Consider the following 23004-nt stretch of genomic DNA (forward strand, 5'->3'; position numbering starts at 1 on the left):
TGAGAGGAGGGTTTGAGAAAGAGACTATGTAGACAACATCCATTTTTCTAGTTATTTTCATCGTGTTTCCAAAATAACCAATGATCAGACAACATGATCTGATATAGCTCTTATTCCATAAAGCAAACGTCACAGAAATACTTTCTTTAACATCAAGAAATAAAAATGACATCAGTGGAAACGTGTATTACAGATGGTTTAGATGAGGCAACCAGAGTAAGGTTTGTCGATTACCTGTGGGGTTTCCTAGTCAGTTTTCTACTATAAAGAGGAACAATAGTAAAGACAGAACAAGACAAAAGCAAGTTAAAGTAATGAGGAGGAAAGGCGTGCCTTTTTTACAACAAGCAGTTGTAAAAAAATTAATAAATAAATAAAAATAATAATAAATTAGAATGTGGAAGAAAAGTTAGACATTATCAAAAATTATAACATTTGAGAAAAAATGTTTCAACAAATGTTTGACATTTTCAAAGTGAAACATAATTAAAGAGAAATACTGTATGCTTCATCAGTTGTAATAAACCGCCTATTTTCTGTGACTGGTTCGGTATCAGCTATTGCCTGAACATGACATTTCGATCTATAAGAAGTGGTGACTCTAGAATATTTGTACTCTCTCTTTTTTTAGTTTATGCGTCCTTGATGGCTAATTCACCAGGTTAGGGTGAATTAAATGTGAGATAAATTATTTAAAACGATTAAGGAGCATGATAGGATATTGAGTGTAACTGTTGATGTTTACCATGTGTCTAAGTGTGGAGTTCGGTTTGCACAGTAAGTCTACATGGTGTTTGCTACACTTTTGAGGTGCTTTAGTCCAATCTTATCGGCAAAGCCTGACCGCTTCAACTCTGACCAGGATAAAGCCATTACTGAAAGCAAACGAATGAATGAATGAATGAATGAATGAATGAATGGATTAATTGATTAATGGCCTTCAATCAACTATCAGTTGTTGCTCCTGTTTGGCTGTAATAAAAACGTGCATCCATGCTGTCCCTTTGCAGATAAGATTTGACACCCCTGTGGGTTCAGTACATGGGGGAGAAAGCCTTACTGTTATGTTGATTTGTGTGTGTGTGTGTGTGTGTGTGTGTGTGTGTGTGTGTGTGCAAGAATTAACATATATTTTCAAAAAATAATAATAAATTGATAAGATGTCAGTCCGTGCCTGGACATTGGTTATTAAGCTCACCAATTATAGTGCTGGCACCAGTGTCGGGTCCGTCGTTTTCAGAGGAGGACACAGTAAGCCGACCCTGTAGGAGCCTCTCCAGAGGCATGGAGGCCGGCCGGTGCTGGAGGCCCATCCTGGGACCCACTCTCTTCTCTATAGCTGGTTGTTTGAGATCCCCATTGCTGCTTTCCTCCTTGTCCAGTGAGGTTTCGGACAGTACCATTTTAGTCTTCTTGCGTCCCTTGGCAGGAGCACTAGCCGTCCTGCGTAGCAGGTGGTTACTTAAAGAGCGTTTACGTGGTAGAATACCAAATTGTGTGTCCACAGAAGACTTGGAGCCCTTGCTGAACAGACCCCGAAAACCCCGTAACTGACGACCCTGAGGGGAAGAACACAAGGCAAAGATTATTAATAATAATTAAACAAAACTGCATATATGCAGTGTATTAAACCTATAGTATTTAAATACGCACATATACACACACAGCTGGACACAAATGCAATAACATCACACAGGTTCTGATGATAAAATTCAAAAGGCAAACATTTTCATCATTTGGGAAAAGCTATGAGGCTTTGTGCTTTAGCGATGACAAGAATGTTTAATTGGAGAATTTGAACAGAGAATTAACCTTCAATTGCTCTGTTTTTTTAAGCTACTCTCCATGACCCACAGATGGCGCCAGAATACACTCACAAACAAGCCACTCGTCACGTTTTAACACACATCAGGCAACTAAAATCGAATGCTGTAGATTTAGTCTAGGTTTGTACTACATAACAGACACAATAAGAATTAAGACATGACAGCAGAGCTCACACATGGAACAATGCAGTGTGTAGTATCATGCAGTGCCATGCAGTACACTCAGTACACTTATGGTACCTTGTTAGCTCCTAGAAAGTGCAATATTGTATAGCTGGGATTGAGGACTAGGGGACTCCACTGGAAAGTAGAAAAGTAACAGATGGCACAAACAAAGCCCAAGCTTCTTAATATATTAACAGTGAACATTAAAATGACAATTTTTGTTTATGTTGACATATTCAATCGGCCTCAGATGGAATTTCACAGCTATGACTGGATTGACATATTATGTATTGTATAAGTAAGAAATAAAACATGATGGGGTGGTGTGATGAAGCAGATGTATTGTTACCATCCGGAGGTTGATTATTTTTCTATAACAACACAACCCAACTTCCTTTTACACCAAAGCAATTTGTTAACAGTTAAAATCATGCCGTACTTTTCTACTGTTTATTGTTTATCCATTTTAATCTATATATTGTTGTGGAACATCCGTGAAACAAGTTAGTTTACACTTTCCCGCAACATTTCCCAAAACAGCTATTTTTTTCTCACTCTTAAAGTTAATAAGACAAAAAAAAAAATAAATAAAGTTTGCAAAGTATTAACTCCTTTGTCCTAAAGACTTTCATGACAAAAAAAACAAAGTGCTGACAAAGTGCTGACAAAAAAGACTCCTTCCATAAATGTTAAGTAAATATCTCCACACAGAAACTTTTACCATATTAATGATTGTTCTTTGTTAAATTACATGTTTTGAATCCATTTATGATTAATCTTAGATTATGTCCCTGTCAGTACTGCTGTTAAGGAAAATTAATCAAGACTATCTGGCTAATCAGATTCAAGAATTCGACAATGCTATGGTATAATGCTATTAAGATATTATTCATTATATAAGCTTTTCATGAATAGGTCTATTTTTTATGTGTACAAACTAACTTTTCAGTTAAGTGATACTTTTACTTCTAACTTCTACTTCTCGGTTAACATGTAATTCAATTCTAAATTCATTTATATACTCTTAAATTAGATTGTTTGATCATTTATAAATTCGTTATTATTGTTGTTGCTTTATTGTGATAACTGTGTTGTTAAAGAAATGACAGCTTGGATGACAGACTGGCTAACTCAGCTATCACGTGGCTTTTTAATTAAACCTCAACAAATTCTGGCGAAAACTAAAACCACCTGTCACCAGTTGGACACCAACCAGCAGCGAGATAATGTTGTGTTAATCCTAGATAGAATTTGTTAAACATGTAGTGTTAAAGGTAAAGAATGGTAGTTATGATATTCAGATGAAAGAAAATGATAGACCAGGGAAGGCAACTTGGAGATATGGGTCATGAACTCACCTTGCCATAGATTTCATGCACTGAGATATGGACAAAGATGGATGCCTCCATCATCCCCTCCAGATAGACGTGTCTATAACCTGTAACATGGTAGAACGAGCAAGAGACTGAGGTTGTTCAAGATTTCTAGTCAAATATTTAAACTTCCCAAAAAACAGTTTAAATCTCATTCTTGCTTCAGTGGATAATCTGGAGACCAAATTCAAATTCTATAGATTTGTTTGTCTTTACTCTCCTACACTTGTATACTGTAATGATTGATAATCTCACTATTTGGGGTCACCCAGAAGAGAATGTGTTCCTTTATGAGACTGGTTCCTCTCAAAGTTTCTTCATCATTTTGTCTCAGGAGGTTTTTCCTCACCACTGTCACCTCTGGCTTACTTATAAATATATCTAAATATACATATATCTAAATCTACTTCCGTAAAGCTGCTTAGTCATAACACCTGTTGTTAAATGAATGACAAAAGTACACACTATGCTCCATCCTATGTTAGATTTTGAATGAAGAGTACTTAAAATACCAGCCAAACACTAACTAATAATACAATCTACATTTCACAACCTAGAAGTGAGGAAGTGTTTTTCAGGTACACGTTATTACCTGCCAGTACAAAATGTCCTGTTACTTCTCACACACACTCCTCCTTGACACCACAGCATCCATTTAAAAGAACATTTCATCCTGTCTTACACATAGCCACGTCCATACACAGTTGTTCTTGTTGTCTCTCACCTAGTGGGATTTGTTTCACTCGAGTAAAGGGGAAGATGGCATTCTAAACTGACTCTCTGTTTTCAACAACCTGCCATGCCACCAGACTCCTGTCTTAGGTAAGTGTACTACGGCATGGTGGTGTTATCACATTGGTGCAGAAGAGGCTTGAGTTCACTTCTCTTACCTGGCATGAGGCTGGTGAATGCGACTGTCCTCTGGCCCACAAAGTCTCGCCCAATAGGATCATGATCCCATACTAGAAAGCGTACTAATGCAATCTCAGGCATGTGCAGAGTGAACGATAGGGTTTCCTCCCATACTGGGTTAAAACCTACATTAAGACGCACACAGCAAGATAGTAAAATACACAAATGTATACCTTACTGAACACACACACACAACCATGTAAAACAATGTATATCCTATACACTCAGCCTATGACATAAATAAAGTCCATTATCACTGATAATCCCAGTAGCTGCAATTCACTGAGATTCTGATTACACTCTAAAAAATGCTGGGTTATTTTTCTACCCAAACGCTGGGTTGAGCCTTTTGGGTAATTTAATTGACAGTTAATTAACAGTCTTGAGTAGTTTTGGGGTAGTTTTGTGTAACCCAACTGCTGGGTTAGTGGCTAGGTCAATTTCCCTGACAGTTGAATCAATGTACCCGTCCCTCACCCCGACACATCAGCCCAGCTCCTCGGGTCAAATCAACTCAGCACGGACTATTTGAATTCAGCTCAGGTGGAGAAACAAGGTTCGTATCAATATATTTATCCATAAAACCATTACTGTACACTAGAAAAAGCAAAAATGCGCGATAACAGTCCAGTTTACATGACGTTAAATGTCCCACTATGTTCATTAAATACAATGTTACTTGTAAATCATATGCTTTATATTATTTCTGTTGCAGTTTAAAATTTAATAATAATAATAATAATAATAATAATAATAATAATAATAATAATAATAATCATCTAGTCCAGTAAATGGATTCTCGGCTTAAAAGAACATTGAAATGGGGTACTGAAGCCAAAAAAGTACAGATCATGTGAATATGTATGATCATGTGATCACAAAAAGTAACATGAAAATAAATTAATCAATTAATTAAGTGTACATATATATATATATATATTTCACAAGTGCAAATTAATCAATCATTGACCACAATATTAATAAGTAAAATCAGAATCATGTATTTTTTTTTAGTCCAGATGGAATCGTACTTCTTTTTGTACTTAGTGACAGTAGGTTCTGCCAGAAATGTTTTTTAAAACATTTTAAAAAAATAAAAAACATTAAAAAAAAAACAAAAAACATTATTTTACCATTATCATCAACAACCCGGGTCTGTTCTTTACAGCAGTCCACTGGAAGACCAATGATCTCCACCTCCACAAAAGGATCAATAATCTGAGAGGAAAAAGAAAAGGAAATCACATACATTTTTGGGCATACCACTTGTGCGACTGTGAATTATGGGTAACGTGATGTTTGTGAGCTGACCTCCCCTCGATCACCCAGCATGGAGTCAGGTGGTTTAGGGAGCTGTTGCCCGCTGATGATTTTCAGCACCAGCTGTTTTTTAGGATATGCCGGAAGAGGGTCATCGCTGTACGGATTAAAGGATCCTGGAATGCATTAAGAGACAAAACGAGCAAAATTCAGGTTTACACAATTACCCAAAATGTAGTCAGCCATGGCCTTTTTGATATCTAAAGTTTGCATCTTTAGTTTTGCACATGGCTTACAAGTAATAGAAGTCCTTAAAAAATCCTTTTTGTAAATCTTTGCCTCAACTGCATCCGGTTCATCAGCAGTTGTGATGGCGGTTTGGGCTACAAGGTTTATATTATGGCACTCGTTCTAATAAGTTATCATTTCTATAACAAAAACTGACATAGGATTTGGTGAAAGTTTCTGTAAGCAAATATATTTTTTAATTAACATCTATGGAAGGAGTCTCCAGTGTGATCACTTTGTAACAGTTGGAGCTAAAGCTGTAACATTTAGCTTTCCAACACATTTAGCTTTACACTTTCGGGTTTCTCCATAACATGCCTTTTTTTTTTTTTTTTTTTTAAAACTTCACGAGAGAGGGAAAAGCGAAGCTGGTGATAAATCAATAGTTTATACGTACTATAATGTAAGTGACAACAGAAAATAACTTGTTTTGTGGCTGTTCCAGAACATTAAATGTAACTATATAGAAGTAAAAATGATAAACATTGGTAAATTGCTGTGGTATAAGAGGAATAAAAGATTCCGAGATGTTCCGTTATAAGAAAATAGTCAACTTCAGGATGGAAAAAGTAACTCCGCTCCCACATCATACCACTTTGTCATTGATAATTTAATATAACAACACGCTCTGCTGTGTGTCATCCTATAACTATAAATATGAATAAGTGGAACACTGGAATATTATAAGGGGAAATATACTTTTTTTTTCCCTTACTGCCATGTGATAAAATTGTCTTTAATATGATTCTGCCTCCCAAAGTTTGAAGGTGGAATTGTATTAGAAATCTGGAAGCTGTAAAAATGACGATCTACTTTGAATTTCTAAATACAGACTTTTTGTTATCTTACAATATCCTTTATTAAAACACGAGATTCGAATATTAAAAAGAAAAAAACTCACTGAGATAATATTTTACTACTTGTAAGCTACATTAATCTTCGTGAAGCATGCAAACCAGAAAGAAGCAAACATCAGACATCAAACATGATTTGGCTGATCAAATTCAACTACTGTAAGTGTGAATAGCTGTCTTAAACTAAATAATATCAAATGAACTAAAACAGAGTGGCAATTTTGCGATTTCACATGTCTGAACGCAAATCTGTAACACGGTTAACACTGATTCAAAGCTGGAGGAGATCAGTTAGAATATATTACGCTGTGACAACTCTCAAAATGGAATTATTGATGGAAATGGATTGTAAGTAGGTTTGGTCTCGACGGACTAGATCTGCTACATGGCTGCAGCTGCTGCTGAGCGAGTACGAATACTTGTTCTGATAAGCATGAAAAGACATAGAGTTGTAGAGAACCATGATGATGCTGCAAAGAGTAATGTAGGAAGAACCCGCCCACATAGCAGATCTATATGGTGGTGTTGGGGAGGAGGAGGGTAGGATGTGAAATTTCGTTGCGTGTCCATAAGCGAAGAGTTAGTCTGGATAATAAAAGGGCTACGTAGATGGACGAGCGTGGCTGATAGGCTGTATCCACGTCGACGTAACCAATCAGCGTGCAGATAGAGTTTCATGGCTGAACTAGACATTTGTTCATACCTTTGCACATGGGTGGAGGTTTCAAGACGTAGCCACTTCCTCCATTCACCATGAACTTCGCCCTGTTTAGCTGCATCATTCGGCCTTCTGTCTGATAGTTCAGGGCCACTTGGGGAAAGAAAACAGATAATGCTAATCAAGTGTATCTGTGCTCAAACAAAAAAGACTCATTACAGCAGGGTGACTGAAGACAATATGCAGTTCAGAGAACAATTATGTGGCTTCATAAACTGCTTATCACATCATTCAGAGAACCGCAACACAGCTGAGGCTGGAAACCTGAGAGGTTTGTGTTAAAGCCTGCCCAATGTCCTGACAGCTATACTATTACTATAATAATATTACTAGGAAGGGTCCAATATGAAAATATATATTAGCCTGTATATACAGTATATTGCCAGTCAAAAGTTATTGAACCCCTGGATTTTCTTATGTTTTATTAGAGTTTAATCATTATTTTCGCCACAGACCAAACAAAATGATGGAATGTATTAATTGTTTGCTCTCTGATCCAAATGGTTCTCTTAAACGAGTGCTTTATTAAAGGAGAGTAAACTCGTTAAGGTTGTAAATTAAAGACTCATGGGCAGTGTTAGTGACAAGTCTATATATAAAGTCATAAATATGTGGTGTGTTGCGAGTCTAATTAGAGTGATAATGATTTTGGTCTTTGTAATTAGATGAGATCTAGATTGTTCCAATAAAATCAAGTCTAACGTTTCTCAATTTACAAAATATTTCATAATAAACATGTCTTGAATCACAATTTAGCATTGATTTCTCACCTAATATGTATTTTAGCTGTAAATAACTTCATAATTATATGTAATATTTCTGATTTCTTATTAATTTGCATGGCCTTTTGTGCCTATCAGTTCCAGTGGAGGAGGTGTGGCCTTTGTGCTTGTCAGGTCAGGTGAAGTAACTTTCAGTTTGTATAACATTAAATTGCATGGCATCATTTTGCAACTATTTGCATTAAAACAGGGGTAAATCATGTCATGTTGAACTGCATTTTTCCAATACCAGAACACTGGTGTGTAAGTGTGAACACCGGCCCTCACCCAGTTGGCAGCCCACGTTCCAGTATGTCTGGGGGTTAAAGTTGCTGGAGTCAATGCGGTAGGCAGAGGGGTAAATTCGTGAGAGCTGCCGCTGGTTAAAGTTCAGAAAGCGTTCGGACCGGTGGTGCGCCAGCTGTTGTGCCCGTGTCTCGCTGAATGACAGTACGTTAACAACAGGGCCTTTAAAAAGATTATATGGAAACATAGATGATATAGAAAACAACAAAGGAACAACAACGTTTTATTTACTATAAGCAGTTATCACTCAGCTACCAATTCTCAGTCATATCTTATTTAATAACAATGACGCTAGGACATATGTGACAATGTTTTTCCTAAAAGAGTTTTTCTTAGTGAATACAACAACAAAAAAGCATTGTGTGCGTGCATGTGTGCCTGCTCTCACCCTCATCCAGACACTCCTGAGACACCACAGAATTGGTAAAGATGACCAAATCAGACAGGTCTCGGCTTAGCTTTATTGTTTTCCTCCTCCGACCACCCCTACACACACACACACACATAAAGAAGGAAATGAAAATGTACATGGATACACACACTGTCTTTCAAGTACCACAAGTAAAGGCCAGCATGTACATGCTCCCATGGTGAAGTGGAGGTTTTAGCAACTTTCATTTATGTAATTGTTAGCAGAGGCAAGATAATACTACTATACAATAATGTAAATAATTTCTAATACAATATTGAAAAACATTTAATTAACTAATGTGATAAATCATGCTATCAGTCACTCTAAATTACAACATACTAGATACTAAAACCCAAATCTTCCTCGCATGCTATTCCTCGAACCTTGCCTAGATCACTGTTGGTATGTTTCTCTTTTCTGATATGTCATCTGAAGTAATTCCAAAAAATTAACATTCATGAAGTTCAGTTGTTGCAAATAGTTGCTAATTTGCAAGTGTGCAGCCATACCGCACTTCTATTATACTTCAGAAAATGTATTTATTTATTTATTTTTTTGATTTATTATATACATTTGTTGAACAGTAGTCCACCCTCATGTTTAGAAGGAATACTCTTCACACTTCATGGATCTTAATTTAACCTCTGTAACTAATCCAGTGTGAGTTTATGGAAGGATAAATTGTTGAGATTTCACCACATCAACTCCTAAGGCTGCCAAGTCTATAAAGTCTAGTTTCCCAATCACAAACAGCTTGCAGTTTCTTTACAAATGACTTAACTCATTTTGTTAATGTGTGCCATTAAGCATGGCCAGAAACTCATAATGCAAAGCACATTCGCTTAATACACTAATGGCCTTGGGCTTATATGATCCAGTATCCGTTCCACTTAACACTATTCTCAGGAACTGCCAGTGTGGGGAGTGTGAGCTGCTCTCTTCTGATGCAATATGTGTCGTGTGACACACTAAATTATCTTTGTACCACAACACATTTGAGTTCTTGATTTTGATTGGTCACAGTAGACTCAATCAGTAACAATAGGCCCGCCCACATTGCAAAGCATGCTTGTATTAATGAGCTCATTTTTAATACGTCATGGTTCCTATAGAAGCAGCTCATTCAAAGAGACTTTTATGGTGGACACTCCATATAATGGATTAAAAGACGCATGTACAGTAGATATAAAAAAGTCTGCACACCCCTGTTGAAATGCCAGGTTTGTGTGTTGTCGAAAAAACTGAAACCAAGATAAATCATGTCAGAACCTTTTCTACCTTTATTGTGAAATTTTAACCTTAAATTAATTAAAGTGAAAAACAATAAGAATCATTTTAGGGGGGAAACATTAAAAAAAAAAAAAACAATAATGTACACACCTAAACTAATATTTAGTTAAAGCACCTTTAGATTTTATCACAGCATTCAGTCTTTTTGGGTAAGAGCCAATCAGTTTGACACACCATGACTTAGCATTATCTTGCCAAATATTCTGCCAAATTTTGCATATTTTTTTTCTTTGTCTTTATAAGAAAGAAAAAAATAGATGCAGGAGAATGAACAACTGTTTATAACTGTTATAATGTAAGCAATATAAAAATGAAATTGTTGGCAAATTGCTGTGGTATAAGAGGAATAAAGCACTTTTGGACATTCTATTATAGGACAATAATCAGCTTCATGATGTAAAAGTAATTCTGCTTCATCACACCTCTATGTCTCTGATTATCTTCCTATAAAAGCTTGCCCCCAAATGTTTTATTCTTGACATGTTACATCAAATAGTTACAGCCTATTAGTTACTACAACACAATGTGAAGTTTCAAAATTATTGGTGCCCCAAATGAATAACTAGTGACTCTCCCCAGGAGACAATAACAACACTGAGATTCTTCCTCCAACGTCTGACAAGCTTGGAGACAATTGTGGAGGAACCTGGGCCCTCCTCCTTGCACAATATTTTAATTTTAAATGTAATTTTTTTTTTTTCTGCCTTGATTTGTGCATCTACTCAGACCACAGATTTTCAATAAGGAGACTGAGAAGGTCATTGCAAAACACTGATTTTGTGTCCAGCTCCCATTTCCAGGGTTCGCTGGGATTACAGCCAATCAGACAGAAGTGCCAAGCTTGAAGGAGCTATGAAAGTGCACCTGTTGAACTGTCCTCCTGTCTCCTGTCCATCGTCATCTGTGTCCACGCTCTGACATTTCAGTCTTGATTTGGAGTGCCTCTGTGGAAACACACACAAACATCTTTCAAATGGTCATCAGAGATCATGTGTGCTAGTGGTAACAGAGCTCCTCCTTGTGTGTGTGTGTGTGTGTGTGTGTGTGTGTGTGTGTGTGTGTGTGTGTGTATCTGTTTACTCTGGCTCACAGCAAGTGTCTGATTTGCATGAATTAATGTCCTTCACAAATGTTGAAAGTAATAAGGGGATGAAAGGAATGGCAAGGACACCTCAGAAAGTACCTCACACACACACACACACACACACACACACACAAACATATGCAATGGGCCTCATCTATCAAACTTTTAGTAAAGTTGTAGTAAAGCTGTTTGTAGACCAAACGAACTAAAAATCCCTGTTACAATTGCAACGGTTTTGCTAACCCTGATTTGATCTGAAGTCATGTGTGTCAATGTCAATCAGCTGTAAATGAGCATGTTCATGGCACAGCTGAAAGTGACGAAATGACTAATCACGACATGTGTTAAATCTTCCAGTAATGCAGCTTAGCCACTGCAACGCTACCATACACACACTAACTCTTCCTCCTTTCATAGTGTACCATTACTTTTGTTCTAATTGAACTGCTTGGTTTATATTTTTGTTGTTTTAATTTCTTCCAACTTATTAATCAGTTTAATATGTTCACTAAATCTGAGTGTGTAATTGAAATAAATTAGTGAATTACACTTGACAGCATAGTCTGTGTGTAAAATTACAGTAACTCAGCGACAGTTATACAGTTTGAAGCTGAACAATTGTGGTTCCTTATACGTAAATTTACACGAACTCTCGTACAAAGCCAAAAAAGTGGATTTTCACGAGCATTTCTTGTGTAAAGGCTCCTAAATAAATTCATTTGTTAATTCATTGTGCTTAAGCTGCCTGGAGTATGAAAGCATGCTTCCAGGTTGTGTTACCACCTGTGTTTTTGTTTTGGTTCATGTCCTGTCTCCACCCATGTTCTGTCATTGGTTGTCTCCCTCATGTGTCACACCTGCGTTGTCCAGTGAGAAGTATTGTTCAGTGTTTAGCTGTCTGATCCTTACCGAGACTTTTTCCTCTGACTTCTCGCCTGTTTTTTATTTATTTATTTATTTACATGTTTTGCCTCACCTAGTTTGAATTGTTTGGTCATCGCCTGTCGTCTTGGATTTATCTGCCTGCCTCTTATTAAAAGTTTTTACTGCACTCACATCCATCTCAACCGTCCGTAACGTGTCTCAACCGTCCGTAACGTGACATCATTCATATCCCGCACCATAAATGAGGCAGAATGTATGAAGCTGAGAGGAACGTGAGAGGAGAGACAGTGTAATAATGGTCTAAAAAGGCTAAATGATCCATCCATCCATCTTCTATACCACTTATCCTTTTCAGGGTCATGGGGAAACCCGGAGCCTATCCCAGGGAGCATCGGGCACAAGGCGGGGTACACCCTGGACAGGGTGCCAATCCATCGCAGGGCACAATCACACACACACTCACACACCCATTCATACACTACGGACACTTTGGACACACCAATCAGCCTACCATGCATGTCTTTGGAAACCCCCGCAGCACGGGGAGAACATGCAAACTCCGCACACACAGGGCCACGGAGGGAATCGAACCCCGACCCTGGAGGTGTGAGGCGAACGTGCTAACCACTAAGCCACCGTGCGCCCCCAATTATAATATAATTATATCAATTAATTACTTAGTTACAATATTTAAACAAACTTTAAATAACTTGATTTTTTTATATCAAGCTAATTATGGCTCCAGATAATCTCTAAATCTACCGCCGTACCATTTTGAGGTCGTGTTATTCAGGGCATTTTCAGAGCTAATTGGGAGAGAATATGCATGCACTGGGAGGCCTGAGTGCTCTGATCAGCATGACTGGCACTTCATTAGCAGCTGTTCCACACTTATCAATAGCGATTACTCACTGGGTCCCTCAGCTGCTCGCTCAACCCCCAGTTACACAGTCATGTGAAAGAAGTACAGAGACTTTCTGACTAAAATGTTGTGCTTAAATTTCAAAAACGTATGAAAATATGTGATATCAGAAGTAACAATAAAAAAATACCCCGAATCCTTGAATATTGCAAAATTATCATATTTCAGAGGAACACGGAGCAGCACAGGATATTCTCTAATACTGCCATCAGAGGGAGAGTTCATATCCACACACACACACACACACACACACACAATAGAGTGCTACAAAAATGACCCTGGTTCCCTCGACAAAATACAATAGGATTTTAGATTGGCTTTTGGATTTTATTGCAGAAAATAAGCTCCGTGACAAACAGAAGTTTATGATTCTTACATATTTTGTTCATCAAGATAATATTCACAAACGAGCGCAACTTCTGTGAATTTTGAAGCCTAAATATAATTGGCAGAAGCAAAAAGCTAAAGTTAGGTGGCCGCATGACTTCAGCGTCACCACCACTAAGCTCCATAGAAATACAATTTGAAAAAAAATTTAGAAATCTACAAGTTGGAAAGATTGAGTTGGAGTTGTTTGCAAGAGCTCGAGTATAAACACAACGAGGCTGAAGTAGACGAGTTTCTCTGCTCACCACAATGTGTATTTTTTATAACATATTTTCAGTTTCAGTTCTATACTTTAAAATGTTACTTTCTATTTATCAATATGTGCATGTTTTGTTATCCAAGTTTGGCAGTATAAAAGTATCTTTGCTTGCCATGCCAGTAAAGCACCATGGGATGAAACTGAATTGAGCTCAATTAAATGTCACTTTGAATTTAATACAATACAACTAAACTGAGAATTGAGAGTATATAAGTTCTAGAGAATATGTGTGTGAGAGAATTTGTTAGAAGAAAAAAAATCATGACAACAGTACTAAAAAGTAAATAAAACAGGTAAAGGAAGATATGAAGGAATGAGCTAAAGCATAAAAGTGAGCAGGAACGGGGGGAAAAAATGAGATAAACTTTAATTACTGTAATGTATATTGGTACGGCGACCGTGTTATTTCTCTCACCTTCTGCTTGAGGTTGCTTATAAAGGATCGACTCTGAGACTTCTTTAGGCCGTCTTTGGAAGTCTGACAAACAGAGACATTCAACAGCTTGAGATTTACATGCCGACGTTGTCCGTTGACGTTAGCTTGAGCAGAGTTCTGTACAAGCAGCTTTGAGGTCATTAATAAGTTTGTAACTCTAGCTTAGCACAAGAACTGATCTCGTACGCTATATACTGCATGTAGACTGCAACCTGAAGCAGTTTTCATCCAAAGAACAGTAAACTAGGCCTTGTCAGAAATAGTTTTTGTTCAAGCACTGTTTAACTGTTGTTAAACAGACAGAGATACGAGCAGGACATTTAACGTATATAAAACCAGTCAGAAGAGGGCTTTAGCATACTTTATGGATAAGAATGAAGGAATTACTCATATACTGAACATCATTCATTTAAAATATGGTTCTAGTGGATCATTTAACAGCTAAATGAAATTCTTTGCCCATATTTCTACTGTTGGCATTGATATTTTCTTATAAAATGTTTTCATCATTAATCAAAACACGTTTTTACTTGTGACAGTCTGCAGGCTCAGCCAGGTTTGGAATTACACCAGTACAGTCTGAATCTTAGGAGGATGGATTTATAGGCATATAAAACATGACACTATAATCTATTTATTTTGCTTTCATTATAGAGAAATTGATTTGTTTATGTATATATATATATGGAGAGAGAGAGAGAGAGAGAGAGAGAGAGATGTATAACATGTAATTCCTCTAGTTATAAGAGAGAGACAGAGAAAGACCCCAGCAGAAAGAGATTAAAAGATCAGAGAGTAAAACAGAGAGAGAGAGAGAGAGAGAGAGATGTATAACATGTAATTCCTCTAGTTATAAGAGAGAGACAGAGAAAGACCCCAGCAGACAGAGATTAAAAGATCAGAGAGTAAAACAGAGAGAGAGAGAGAGAGAGAGAGAGAGAGAGAGAGAGAAGCATCACCATATATTAAAGGGAAACTAAGAGAAAGATAGAGATACCACATCAGAGAGGAGAGACTAATAGAGAGAGACCACAGAAAGGTGAAGAGAGATCCCACAGCAGGGTAAGGCAGAGAGGTACTATAGCAGAGAAAGGAGGAGATATACCACAACAAAGAGAAGAAAAAAAGAAAATATAGCACAGTTTGAAGGAAAGGAACAGAGATATCGCCTTATATCCACGTCCCACCCGATTGAAGGAGACACACTGAGATACCACAGCAGTAAGAGGAGGGAGAGAGAGAGAGAGAGAGAGAGAGAGAGAGAGAGAGATTAACACATAAACAGAGAGAGGGATACAAGATCACAGAGTGGTAAAGAGATACCAGAGGGAGAGGGGGACAGAGAGATACCACACCAGAGGGAGAGAGAGCTACCAAATCACCAAGTGAGATAATGTAATATCACACTAGAGAAAGAGAGAGAGACAGGCAGAGAGATACCATGCCTTAGAGACAGCGTGAAAGGTTCTTTATCAAAAAAAGACAGCGATCCAATACCAGAAAGAAACAAAGTTGGCATATCGCAAAGAGGGAGAGAGAGAGAGAGAGATAACACATTAGAGAAAAGTAAACACAGAGTGACATAGAGAGATGCCACACCTGCATAAGAGTGAGATAGCACATCAGAGAAAGGGAGAGAGATACAATATCATAGATCAACAGAGAGGGGAATATAATGGTAGAAAGGTGGAGAGATATCATATCACATAGAGAAAATAAGATAGAGAGATAACACAGTCGGATAGGTACGTATCACAGAGAGATACAGTACATGACCACAAAGAGAGTCAGCAGTAATGCAAACACACATCACAGAGAAAGGGAGAAGTAGGGAACGAATGCACCTGAGGAACTACAGATGACAAAACACACACACGTAACTGGACACAGCTAAGAACAATGCATATCTTCATGCAAATAAAACATATTCCATGATGAGAAAAGCAGAAAGAGAGAAAGATGTCATAGTAAAATGGATGGTTCTGAGAGTACCAGCTCTAACTGTAAGAAAGAGAGAGCAGGCAGCAAAATGTTGTTTTTTTTCCTGCACTGCAGTGTTTTTAACATGTTTCAGGAACCCTGCTGTGCGTTTCAGATCATCAACTCTCAGAGCAAGCATATAGTAGGAGTCCTGCTGATCTCGTGTGAGAGTGTCCGTTCTCCCTTAAGTTTTCACACTGCACATTCATCAGCGGACATGACTGTGTCTGCAAGGCAGTGCTTGTCTGTTAAAAAAAAAAAAACTTGAAATCTACATGAAATATCCATATCAGCTACGAATACACATGCAAAATTGACTGTAATCTACTCTCACCCTGCAATGTACTTTCTGACAGTGAAGATATGATGTACAGCATGTGCTGTTTGTCTGTGCACCAGTGGAAGGGTGAGTTCTACCTTGCTCAGGTTCTTGTGCAGCCCCTCATTTGTAGCTCGGAACAGCGCTCGGATAGAGAAGCTGTCTGTCTCCTCCTTATCTACAATCTGAGACTCCTTCAGCAATGAGTCCAGCTTCTTCCTGATTTGGGACTCGACCATGTGTTGTGTGGATCCATTAGACTGAGTAGAGAGGAAAAAAGAGAACAAAAGAAGCAGAAATACAGTAGCGTTTTAGTTAAACAAGCAATAAGCTCATTTTAAATTCTATAAATAAGAAATAGGTATACGTTGATTAAGACACCTTGGCGGATATATTTTTAGTGCTGCTTGAAAAAGGCCGAGATAATTTAATTACTTAAATTACGCACTTATAGCACACAGCATTGGACAATATTTGTCTTGCAACAATACTAGTGATAAGTTTTTTATCTTTAGGTTTAACTGCTTTTCACCAGCCTTTAGTAATGCATGCATTTATAGTCCCATTAGAAACCAAGAGCTAGTTAATGATATAGTTAGCATTTTGGCAGAAGTTAGCTGAGCTTTTTTGAAAAGCCAAACAAATACAGCCCGTCTGAAACCTCACCCCAAAATACATGCACACAAGCTGCTTAGGGTAGAACATATGAATAGTAGTGCAAAAGGGGACAGGCAAGTAGATATGCCACCTTAATGCTGTTCTCATATCTGAGCTTATATTTTTGTTAAGCTGAGGAAATGTGAGGAGAATATTACGAAAAGTCATCTGACTGGTTACTTATCCTTTACTTGTGCAATGGCTTGGGAAAACCATCAGAAATGACACCAGAGAATGTGAGAAAGAAATACCATGCCAAAAAAGAGAGCAAGAACAAAGGTGTGGTACCAGAGAGAGAGAGAGATACCATACTGAAGAGAGACAGAGAGATACCACACCAGACAAAGAGAAAAAGATAGATACTACACTAGAAAGAAAGAAAAACCTAGAGAGAACCACACCAGAGAAAGCCAGAACTACCACACCAGAGAGTGAGACAAAGAAATACTATACCAAGGAGAGCCAGAGATACAACACTTTAGAGTGAGACAATGAGATATCACACCAGAAATAGACAAAGAGATACTAGACCAGAGAGGGAGATAGAGATATAACACATCAGACAGAGACCCCACCCCAGAAAAAGACAAAGAGAAGGAGAGAGACAGAGAGAGACCACACATATAAAGAACCAGAGGAATACCACACAGAGAGAGACAAAGAGACACCACACCAGAAAGATATAGAAAAATATATAGTGCATATCAGAAAAGGATAGAAATTTTTAACATAAAAAAATGACCATATCACAGTGTGGGAGAAACTGCACTCCCAAGAGAGGAATAAATATAGAGATACCATATATCAGCAAAAGCAGACAAGAGATACCACATTAAAGAAAGGAATAACAGAGCAAAAAGTGTGATACTACACCAATAAGAGTTAAACATCATGTCAAAGACAGGGAGAAAGGTACAGAGTCAAAGAGGAATACCATAGCTGAAAAAGAAAGAGGTAAATACTATATTACAGAGAGACAGAGAAAGAGAGAGAGAGAGAGAGAGAGAGAGAGAGAGAGAGATGCCAGGAAAAGTTAACGTAAGATATCACACTAGAGAGACCAATATGCATTTTGGCTTTTGAACATAACTCTTACACCTGTTTCCCGTCTTTTCAATAATCTTTCCGTGCTGTATTTGGGGCCAGTTTTCTGAGCCGACCCATGATAATTCTACTCAGTAGAGCTATATAAAGCGATATTATAAAACACCCATGGTCTTCCGTTGGAATTTTTTTTATCTGTTTATAGCTTTGATGCTGACCTAATTTTCAGAAGTCCCACTTGACGGTACCTCCTGTTGAGTTAACATTATGCCTCACAGAGTGGAATCTTTATTCTCACCTCAGGAGTTAATTGAACAATGCTGCTGCTGCAGTCTGATTCATTTTGATAGGCATGCACAAAATGTGTCGAGGTGTAGAGAAGTAGTGTGTTTTAGGAAATAAAAGCACATGTGATGAGCAGTGATAATAACAGGCCTGACCAATAATGGCACTAAAGAGAGCATTTTCATACTCATTCCACACAGCAGTGCATTTACACAAAGCCTATGAAGATCTAATTGGCTTTCATGAAATTACTTCCCTGAGTCTGTCATTAAACATTAACAAGCCATAACAGAAAAGAAAAAAAAAACGAACACAGGTATTTAGTTGGTTTGGGAGAGTGGGGAGAGAAATATTAAATCACAATTAGCACAACACCCTTGAATGGAAAACGATTAAACCTGCCTCAGATTATGCGCAGGTAAGGAATGGCTATATTTCTTAGACTAGATGTCTAGCCAAGGGTGAATTTTGGGTTTTAACCCCCTTAAAATATTTTGTGAATGTTTCTTACTTATTTGTGGGTGGTTAACATAGCACACCCGATTATATACATCTCAAATAACATCGTTTGGCAATGATTGTACTACAATAATGTTCATTTCCTTAATATCTAACCACCCAAGATGTCAAGCAAACACATTCATTAGTTTAAATTAAAAGCTCAGGGATATCAGCTGATGCTAGACTGTGCCTTAAATGATAAAATAGATCCTACTACTGTCTGGTATTCACCCAAAATGCCTGAGCATGTCACACTTTATTTTATTTAGTCATTCCAGGCTTAGACAAATTGGTAATGTGATGTTTATGCATGACAAATGAATTGTCATGCAGGACTGAATAAATAAATAAATAAATAAATAAATAAATACAGGAACATTTCTGGCAAAAACTGGCAAATGGTGACCATTATTCTACACAGTTTAACCTGGAAACAATTTACAGTCACTACCGATCTGGAGCAGTAAGGCTGAGATGATTGCCTTTATGCTCCGTGGCAGTGAAATGGCAGTGTGGGTTACACAGCATTTTTAGACAAATGGGACACAATTAGAGATTCCGTCCCGATCGATGACGTCTAAAGATTGTGTGGATTATTTCGAGGGATCTGTCTCGAGGCAGCTCCAAACGGAGAGCATGGAGGCACGGAGACTAGAGGCACAAGAAGAAAATGAAAGGAGAGGATAGAGAATGGCAGGAAACAAGAAAACACCTGACCCTTTGACTCTTTTGAATGAAGTCGTGGGTTGATTTATAAAGAATAATTGTGTTAAAGAATGTGTGCAAACCTTTAGTAAATAAGGGCCTGAGTATGGATTTGTGTGTGTGTGTGTGTGTGTGTGTGTGTGTGTGTGTGTGTGTTTTCCAAAAGGGCTCACTGTGCTGTTCTTCAGCTTGAAATCATCCTCAATCTCATCTGCACTATCATCGTCTGAAACCTCCCCCTCCTCGGCATCTGCAGACAGATACGGGGGCAGACGCTTCCCCTGCAGAGAGACAGAGAGCAAGAGAAAGATATTCCAGTGCAGCTCTGACAGTAATGCGATTCCCAATCGCTCTGAATTGAATAAAACTGCCCTAAAAGACGTTAGAAACACAGAAAACTAGACACATTACATCTCTAATCTAAACTGTAATTAGACCTGTGATTAGATTAATCACCAATCAAAACAGACAGAAAGAAGCAGAGGGAGGACTCATGTGCATTTCCATAAAATAAACATTGCTCAAATATTACAAAATGTCTATCAGAAACGGCAATTAATCCAGCTAACGATCTTGTTTGAAAACGGCTGAGACATTCATTAACACTGGGGTTTGAATAAACAAGTCTGGCAGGGTGTATGTCTGCTCCTTCCAGGAGACGCTGCTCATTTTTCACCTGTTGATCGTGAGACTCCCCCCAGACACTTCATGCTGATTTCACACAGTCATCGGGAAGTGCAAATGAACTTCACCTAGAGCACAGAGCACATCTCTAATGATAAACCGTCTCTTTCATAGCCTCAGTAGAGAGAGTCGGAGGAGAGAGTCTCTGCATTTTAATGTGGTTTAAGGAGCGCTAAAAGACACTTTGCTTTGCATCGGCCATCCCTTATTATTTTTTTCATTGCTCTCATTCCTGCTTTCTCTAACTGTCTGTTTTATATTTTGTGTTGATGTTAAAGACGAGGGGTGCACGGTGGCTTAGTGGTCAGCACGTTCGTCTCACACCTCCAGGGTCGGGGAGTTTGCATGTTCTCTCCGTGCTGCGGGGGTTTCCTCCGGGTACTCTGGTTTCCTCCCCCAGTCCAAAGACATGCATGGTAGGCTGATTGGCGTGTCCAAAGTGTCCGTAGTGTATGAATGGGTGTGTGAGTGTGTATGTGATTGTGCCCTGTGATGGATTGGCACCCTGTCCAGGGTGTACCCCGCCTCATTTCTGATTTGCTGAGCTGCTGGAGGCCTCTGTGACCCAGTACTGCTAACGATGCTGTATGGTTACAGCCAATGTGGAAAACATTTTACTGTGTCTGAGCAGCCAAGATGAGATTAAGTTGGGTAATGTGTAAGTATGTATAAGTATGCTCCTTTAAATAATAATAATAATAATAATAATAATAATAATAATAATGATAATAATAATGTTAAGCTTGGTTGGTGATTTAAATAGTGTAAGAATTTTTTGTTCTTATTACTATTACAGTATTTTACAGCCAGAGGAATAGATTTGTTTTGTGCTCCCAAATAATGCGCTGGTTATTAAGTGTGTGGAAGAAAATCCGAGCAAGCAGAGAGGAAAAACAGGACAGCTGCATTGTCAAAAAGCTTCAATTCGATGGCTGAACTGTAGACGTTGGCACCTCTGCAATCTTTAAATAAAGCAATAAGCCACAAGAGAGTGTGTGTTACTCCTATACCCGAGACACCCAAGATAAAATCACTGTAACACATGCCTTCACGTGGCCATGATACAATCCAAAGTAAAATTTTTTATTTTTAAATCTAAAGTGACCAATATACTCGGTTAACACTAAGCCTTAGTTTCTAAGCAACATAACAGGCAAAGATCAGGGTCTTCTCTGGACATTAAACCTGGTACATTAATACAGAATTATATTTTTGTGTACGTATATTGAGTATTTTACAGTGGCTTCAGGTTGCAGAAGCAAAACCATATGTTTTCTAAGAAAAAAAATGACGAGAGAGAGAGAGAGACAGTATTGCGGTAGAGATATCTGAGTCATAAAGAAATCAGTATGTGTATATTTTATCACACCTTAATTAAGATCTTGCCCTTCAGACTGTTGGGACTGGGCAGCTGTTTGGAGTCCTTGTTCAAGATGTCTTCCAAGTCCAGCTTCTCCTTAAAGATCTCTTTCAGGTGTTGAGCGATCTTCTTTTGCTGCTGGACACTACAGTGGTTCTCGATGGACAGGATGACTGGGTATCTAGCCGAGAGAAAGAGAGAGAGAGAGAGAGAGAGAGAGAGAGAGATTGCTTATCCATGATTAAATAAGTGCAGCAGCTGCTTGCCTCCTGATACTACCGCTACTTAAACCTTTATCCGCATTTCTGTCTTAGTGACACTCATACTGACATGTTCAACATCTCCTTTTTTCCTTGTTTTCCCCCCACACTCTGCTGTAGGAAAATAATCAATAATGTTACCTCCCTGAACCACCAGGCATGTTCAAACACACAGACTCTGAAACACTAATTTCACCATTTCAACCTGGACGTCCATTTCAAAGCACATGTTTTATAGCATTTATAGTGTTCATATCTATCAGACATGCCCAGGAGGGAAAAACAACTGAGATTTTCATTTTAAATAAAAATGATGTTTTGTTTTCTATTTAAAACAATGTGAATGTGGTCATGAGCAAAGCAGAAACTTAATGTCAAGCCTGTCAGGGAGCCTGAAAACCCAGAGGGCGCTGAGCTCTCCATGTGAGACATTTCCAACACACTGGGGAGAGAAGTGAGGGGTGAGGGTCATGAGCATAAGTGTGTGTGTGTGTGTGTGTGTGTGCGTGTGTGTGTTGCTTCTTCATGTGTGTAGGTGCATGAACTAACACTCTTCTATAACTTCCACACTGAAAGTCCATATTCAAAGGCCATTATTAAATACATAAATATGACACAGTTGATTAATAGTATCATCCCTTTAAAGTGCACAATTTGTTTGATCTGAGCTGTAAGCAAAGCGGGTCAGCTTATCCTTCCATCTATGGGCACATTTTCTTTACAGAAGAGCAAATTGAGTGACCAAAAACATTCGCATTATATTATTAATGAACTCCTAAGCCTACACCCTACAAAATAGAATACATTACAATTTCATGACCTCAATTTAATATCTCATGGCTTCATTAGGTAACCGCTGGTGCACAATGCAAAATAATAGGATGTGCTGTATTTTAAAAGTTGCCAATTAATGAGGGAAGGAGGCATGGTTTGTTTTTGTTTTTTTAATTAAAGTAAATTTGCAGTGATTAATATGATAATTACAAGTCTTACTATTCATGCAATCCATTAGGAATATACTAGACTCCTGTTACATTTATTTCAATGCTCGCCATCTTCTCATTCATATAT

General features: G+C 38.0%; 1 protein-coding gene across 1 annotated transcript in view; it reads right to left on the reverse strand.

The window, feature by feature from the left end:
* plch1 (phospholipase C, eta 1) overlaps positions 1–23004 on the reverse strand; it is a 54463-nt gene that overhangs the window by 4302 nt on the left and 27157 nt on the right. Inside the window, exons 9-22 of the mRNA XM_053623689.1 lie at positions 21683–21854; positions 19803–19910; positions 16536–16697; positions 14118–14180; positions 11030–11109; positions 8852–8949; positions 8446–8625; positions 7382–7489; positions 5588–5712; positions 5410–5494; positions 4255–4401; positions 3350–3429; positions 2067–2126; positions 1199–1559 (exon numbers count right to left, since the gene is read on the reverse strand). Coding sequence (XP_053479664.1) covers positions 1199–1559; positions 2067–2126; positions 3350–3429; positions 4255–4401; positions 5410–5494; positions 5588–5712; positions 7382–7489; positions 8446–8625; positions 8852–8949; positions 11030–11109; positions 14118–14180; positions 16536–16697; positions 19803–19910; positions 21683–21854 — 1829 coding nt within the window. The remainder of the gene's footprint in view (positions 1–1198; positions 1560–2066; positions 2127–3349; positions 3430–4254; positions 4402–5409; positions 5495–5587; positions 5713–7381; positions 7490–8445; positions 8626–8851; positions 8950–11029; positions 11110–14117; positions 14181–16535; positions 16698–19802; positions 19911–21682; positions 21855–23004) is intronic.

Source organism: Ictalurus furcatus, chromosome 4 (assembly GCF_023375685.1).
Source record: "Ictalurus furcatus strain D&B chromosome 4, Billie_1.0, whole genome shotgun sequence".
NCBI classification, from domain to species: domain Eukaryota; kingdom Metazoa; phylum Chordata; class Actinopteri; order Siluriformes; family Ictaluridae; genus Ictalurus; species Ictalurus furcatus.